Source organism: Nicotiana sylvestris, chromosome 2 (assembly GCF_000393655.2).
Source record: "Nicotiana sylvestris chromosome 2, ASM39365v2, whole genome shotgun sequence".
Taxonomy (NCBI): Eukaryota; Viridiplantae; Streptophyta; class Magnoliopsida; order Solanales; family Solanaceae; genus Nicotiana; species Nicotiana sylvestris.
This window is the reverse complement of record NC_091058.1, coordinates 114871474-114876537: the sequence shown is the minus strand read 5'-3', so window position 1 is coordinate 114876537 and position 5064 is coordinate 114871474. Positions and strand designations below refer to the sequence as shown.

The following is a 5064-nucleotide window of genomic DNA, read 5'->3' as shown; positions in this document are numbered from 1 at the left end:
AATAAACCGGTGACTTGGGACACAAGTTAAATTATTCCAAGTGGCGACTCTGGAAAAATTAAATAAAATAATTTCATTTCGAATAATGTCACTTTAATTGAAAAAACTCCCATATACCCTCGGGTGGGTAAAAAGGAGGTGTGACAATGGTTATCAAATGAGAAAGGCTAGAGGCTCGGAGGGGGTTGACTAAGGATAATGGCATTGGTTGGCCATAAAAAGCTCAAACGAGCCAAAGAAAGCCTACAATCATTTCTCAAACCAAGTAAAACTTATGAATTCACCTTGAAGCACATTCGGGGCAAGTTCTAGACCATTCGCATGGATACTTGGACTAGCAACAAATCATCTCATGCAACTAGACCGTAAAAGAGGATAGAATCGAGAGCCTACAAAAACCACACTCAAGTTTAAAGATCACTATGGTCCAATAAACCATTAGATGATTATCAAAGCCAACTCAAGAGTCTCAAATTCACTAACTAGAGCTATTTTCTTTCAAAAACCTTGTTTCAAACTATAAGCATGCAGTTAAGTGTTTTGGTGCCAAATGAAGCATGAATAACTCTATTTTGAGAATGACTTGATTAGGTCTTTTATTCATTACTACTACTATTATTCTTATTACCTAAACATAAAAACGGATTCATTCTCTTAAAAAGGTTGTCACACCATCCATTGTTGGGATGAGTCACTCGGTTCATACAAAAACTACCTTTGGAAAGAACCGTGACGTTAAAAAAACCAAAGGCTTATTATCTAAAAGCAAAAAAGAAGCTACTAACAAAACAAGAACTAAAGTGAAAAAATAAATAAGATAATAACAAAACAAGAACTAAAGTGAAAAAATAAAAAAGCTAATGAACAATAACTACTAAAGATAGATAAACTACACATAAGAAAAGGAAGAGAATCATCCAATTATTACAGTCCAAACGTATCAAAAATGTGTCAATGCATCCAATAAACTCCACCCCCTCCCCGAATAAAAGTAAGCATTGTCTCTATTGTTTAACAAATAAAAGTGCAAAAAGAGAGGGTGAAGAAAACTCTCTAAGGATCCTTGGATATCCTAGTGTCCCCAGCAATATCATTTCATAGGGTTAGCCAACTGTATCTCATCATCATCAAATCTAGACATAGCGGGAGTGGTGAACATCGCACATACTGCCTCAACAGTGTCAGCAGTAAGGTCTGGCTCCTCAGACTGGCCAGCTGGTGCAACCGGTGTAGATAGTGCTGATGGATATGGGATGGACTGGTCTAGGTCAAGTAGCATGTCAAAAGGTAGATCCCCAGCCATCACAAGTCTGGTCACCTCCTTCCGGAGCTTGTCAACTGATTTCTTGCTTGCCTAAAACTTCCTCATCTTCTTTTTACTTCTTTGCCCAAATCCTCAATAATCGACTCATGTTGTACCAGAGTGTCTATGATCATCTTCTGATTGTCCAGAATCTTCTTCAATTTCTCATCAAGATCAGAGGAGACTTGTGGTTCCTATGTAGATGATTGTGCTACAATAGTACTAGATAAGCCAGAAAGCTTTGAAATAGTTGTCTGCATCCAATTGTTGAGGCTCGCCAATGTCTGTGAGACTCGGAGAGCAGATAATGGAGTTGTACGCATGTGCACTAGCCTCAGAGATGGAGCAGGGGATGCCTTGGGGGTTGTGGTAGGAGTTGAGGATGATGGTGGAGGCATAGCAACAACACTGGAAGAGGGCTCAATAGAGGTGGATGGAAGGTCATCTGTCTCAGTAACTACCACTGTCGGCTCATCAGACTGGCCTGTGGTGGTAGAAGGTTGGGCTCTCTTCTTTGGGATGGTCTCATCCATTAGTGAATATCAGTCAAATGGCTTCTTCGGCTTCACCTTGATGTCAAATAACCTCGGCTCTACCATTACATCAGTGAGGTACTTTGTGATAGTGTTGGGATAAGGGTAGGCCGAGCTAGCCTGCTATGCTACCAATAAAATTTTGGCCGACTTCACAGAACTCACATTACTTGGGTACCCATCTATGATGGAAGCCACAAAAATAGCCCAAGGAATAGGTATATGAGTCTCATTCTGGCATAGATCAAGCCTGCTGCAAACAATGGTCTTCCGCCCCTTTACCTCGAAGCTCAATATGTTCTACTGAATGGGGACCCCAACAGTAATCCATGGTGGTGGTGGCCCTGGTGGTTCTAAGATCTCATCCAGCCAAGGTCATACTTCTTCCTTCATTGCACATTTCTCCAGATACTCATTTGGCTCCAAGTCCTCAAACCCCAAGTACGCGTTCAACATATGCTGATCATACCTTACCTTGAGGTTGCGTACTTTTATCACCTTCATCCCCTTCTTGATGTGAAAAATATTAGCGTAGAACTCTTGGATGAGGTACTCCTTGGCATCCTCAACTCTCTCAGTAAACTACATCCAACACTTTCTCGCTCTGAACTACCTCAAGATCGTCGGGTTGTATTTATCCAAATCCTTCAATTGGAACTACCTCTCAACTGTCAAATATCTCACTATCCACCATATATGAAAATCAATGGAGGCAGCCAAGCTGACAAACCTATCCTCCCATATCTCTTTCTTCTTTGATCTCTCCATACCCGTGGATGTACCATCTCTCCCTCTACCTTCATCGGGGATCTCTTGTAAAGTATGTGCCTCTGTGGCTGGTGTAGCTGCTGGCTTAGAGATGAAGAGGGCTCATCCCTAAGCTGGTATCTCCTATGTGGCCAAGACTGAGTGGTTGTCTGCTCATACTGAATAGACGTTGAGTTTCCCTATGAAATTTCCCTAGATGGGACATAGGAACTAGACTCGGAGAGGTATACACCTCTCCCTCTGCCTGCTGTGACTTTCTTTCTAATGGTTTTTGGATGGCCAAGGGGCAAGGTACCTCTACCTCGACCCCTAGAAGATTCACCTCTTTCCTTTGTAGTGTCACCTCGGCCTCGCGATCGAACCATTGTCTGTATCAAAGCAAAAAAGATTGTTAGTTGCAAGTCATTATTCAACATATTCAGGACTTATGTAGGTAAGGAAGGAACATGAGGAATCAGTGGGGTTATGATTAAAACATAGGTTTGTAGGTATTTGGTTCTGCGGTACGCATGTTTTTTATATGCGACCACAGAAAGGAACTGCGATACGCAAAATTTGGATGTGCGAATGCAGGAAGTGTGGTCGGCACAATTGCAAGTGCAACCACACTTCAGACTTTCAAAATTCAGAGGTTCAGGGGCCACTCTGAAGACAGTGCGATGGTCGTTTTGCTGTTGCAACAGAAATATGTGGTCCGCACATTTTAAACTGCGGCTATAAATCCCTTGCTTCACTAAGTTGCCTAGATCTCCTAATCTGCGGACCACACAAATTCAAGTGTGATCGCAGATTTCAAGCATTAAGTACAGTCACATTTTTTCTATTTAGATTTTTCAATTTCTTATGCAAAGAGACATGGCAACATGGTAAAAACATGAAATTTCACTAACCCAATCCCACTAGAGCATGTATTATGATTACCCAATTCAGATCTACCTCACATGGATGAACTCTAATAACAGATAGCCTGAAAAGAAACTAAACAAATTAAACTAACACAAAAATTTAACAGGAATTGAAGCATACCATATAGAATGAGTGCAATAGGTGAATAATCCCAGGTGGTTGTGTGTGAGGACAATGAAAATCTCTCAAGAAAATCAACAGAGCAACAGTGTTTGTTAAGTGAGTGAAAAGTGTAAAATGACTTTCAAACTTCTATTTATACCAAGAATTTTTAAGAAGGCAAAGAGTCGAGTGCGGTCGCACAATGCCATGTGCGGTCCACACTCTGTCACCGGGAGCAATTGTCTCTGATCTCATTATGTCGTTTGCACAATTTTGGATGTGGTCGCAGACTTCACATGCGGCCACAGATCAACCTCCGCACTGACAAGCTCAAACTTTAGAGAGTTAACTTTTTTACACTTTTTTATTATTTCAATTGTGCGGTCCACATGAGAAATGTGCGGCCGCGATTACCTTTCTGTTGTGGCACACATAATTGTGCGGTCCGCACAAATAAAGTGTGGTCCCGTAGATTATTTGGACACCTAGCCATATTTTTGTCCACCTTTAATGCAAGTCACACTCATCCCTGTAGCACATTTCAAATCAAGTTAGAACACAAAAAACACCTAACTACAAAATAAAAAAGAAAGAACATGGGTTGCCTCCCAAGAAGCGCCTGATTTAATGTTGCGGCATGACGTAAAATACCCTCAAGTTAAGTGAATGACCGCAACCACATGGCTATCTCCAACCTTGCCCAAGTAGTGCTTCAACCGGTGACCATTGACTCCGAATACTTTATTGTTTTTGTTCTTCAAGTCTAATGCACCAAAAGGTGTCACATCAACAATTTCAAATGGACCACTCCACTTGGATTTTAGCTTCCCGAAAAACATTCTCAACCTTGAGTTAAACAACAATACAAGATTGCCCACCTTGAACTCTTTGTTCCAAATGTATTTGTCATGAAGATATTTCATCTTTTCTTTGTACAAGGATGAACTCGCATAAGCATGTTACCGAAACTCATCCAATTCATTCAAATGTGCAACCCTCAAGTTAGCGGCTACATCCCAATCAATATTCAACTTCTTTAGAGCCCACATTGCCTTATGCTCTAGTTCCACACTGTGCTCTAGTTCCACCAGAAGATGACAAGCATTTTCGAACATCAAACAGTATAGAGACATTCCGATAGGTGTTTTGTAAGCCGTCCGATAATCCCATAATGCATCATCAAGCTTCTTGGACCAATCCGTCTGATTAGCATTCATCGTTTTAGACAAGATACTTTTTATCTCTCGGTTGAAGACTTCCACTTGCCCATTAGCTTGTGGGTGAGAGGGAGTCGTGACTTTGTGAGTAACACCATACTTGCTAAGTAAAGTGTCAAAAGCTTTGTTACAAAAGTGTGGCCCCCCATCGCTTATGATTGCACATGGAGTACCAAACCTTGTGAAAATATTCTTCTTCAAGAAGGCAACTACATTTCTCGCCTCATTGTTGGGT

The 5064-nt window shown here is 41.2% G+C and overlaps 1 protein-coding gene across 1 annotated transcript; it reads right to left on the bottom strand.

Annotated features, from left to right (window-relative positions):
• Positions 1–4135: 4135 nt before the first annotated feature.
• On the bottom strand, positions 4136–4829 carry LOC104239933 (uncharacterized). The gene is made up of 3 exons (XM_070166392.1): positions 4576–4829; positions 4308–4458; positions 4136–4141 (listed from the first exon to the last, which is right to left on the bottom strand). The coding sequence occupies exons 1-3, from the start codon at positions 4827–4829 to the stop codon at positions 4136–4138; spliced, it is 411 nt and encodes a 136-aa protein (XP_070022493.1).
• Positions 4830–5064: the final 235 nt, after the last annotated feature.

What these genes read in the sequence shown, in the direction of transcription:
- LOC104239933 (XM_070166392.1), bottom strand. Translation starts at nt 4,829, where the DNA reads ATGAATGCTAATCAGACGGATTGGTCCAAGAAGCTTGATGATGCATTA. An exon ending in AATGAATTGGATGAGTTTCG is followed by an intron (nt 4,459 to 4,575) that starts GTAACATGCTTA and finishes GTTTAACTCAAG; the next exon opens with GTTGAGAATGTTTTTCGGGA.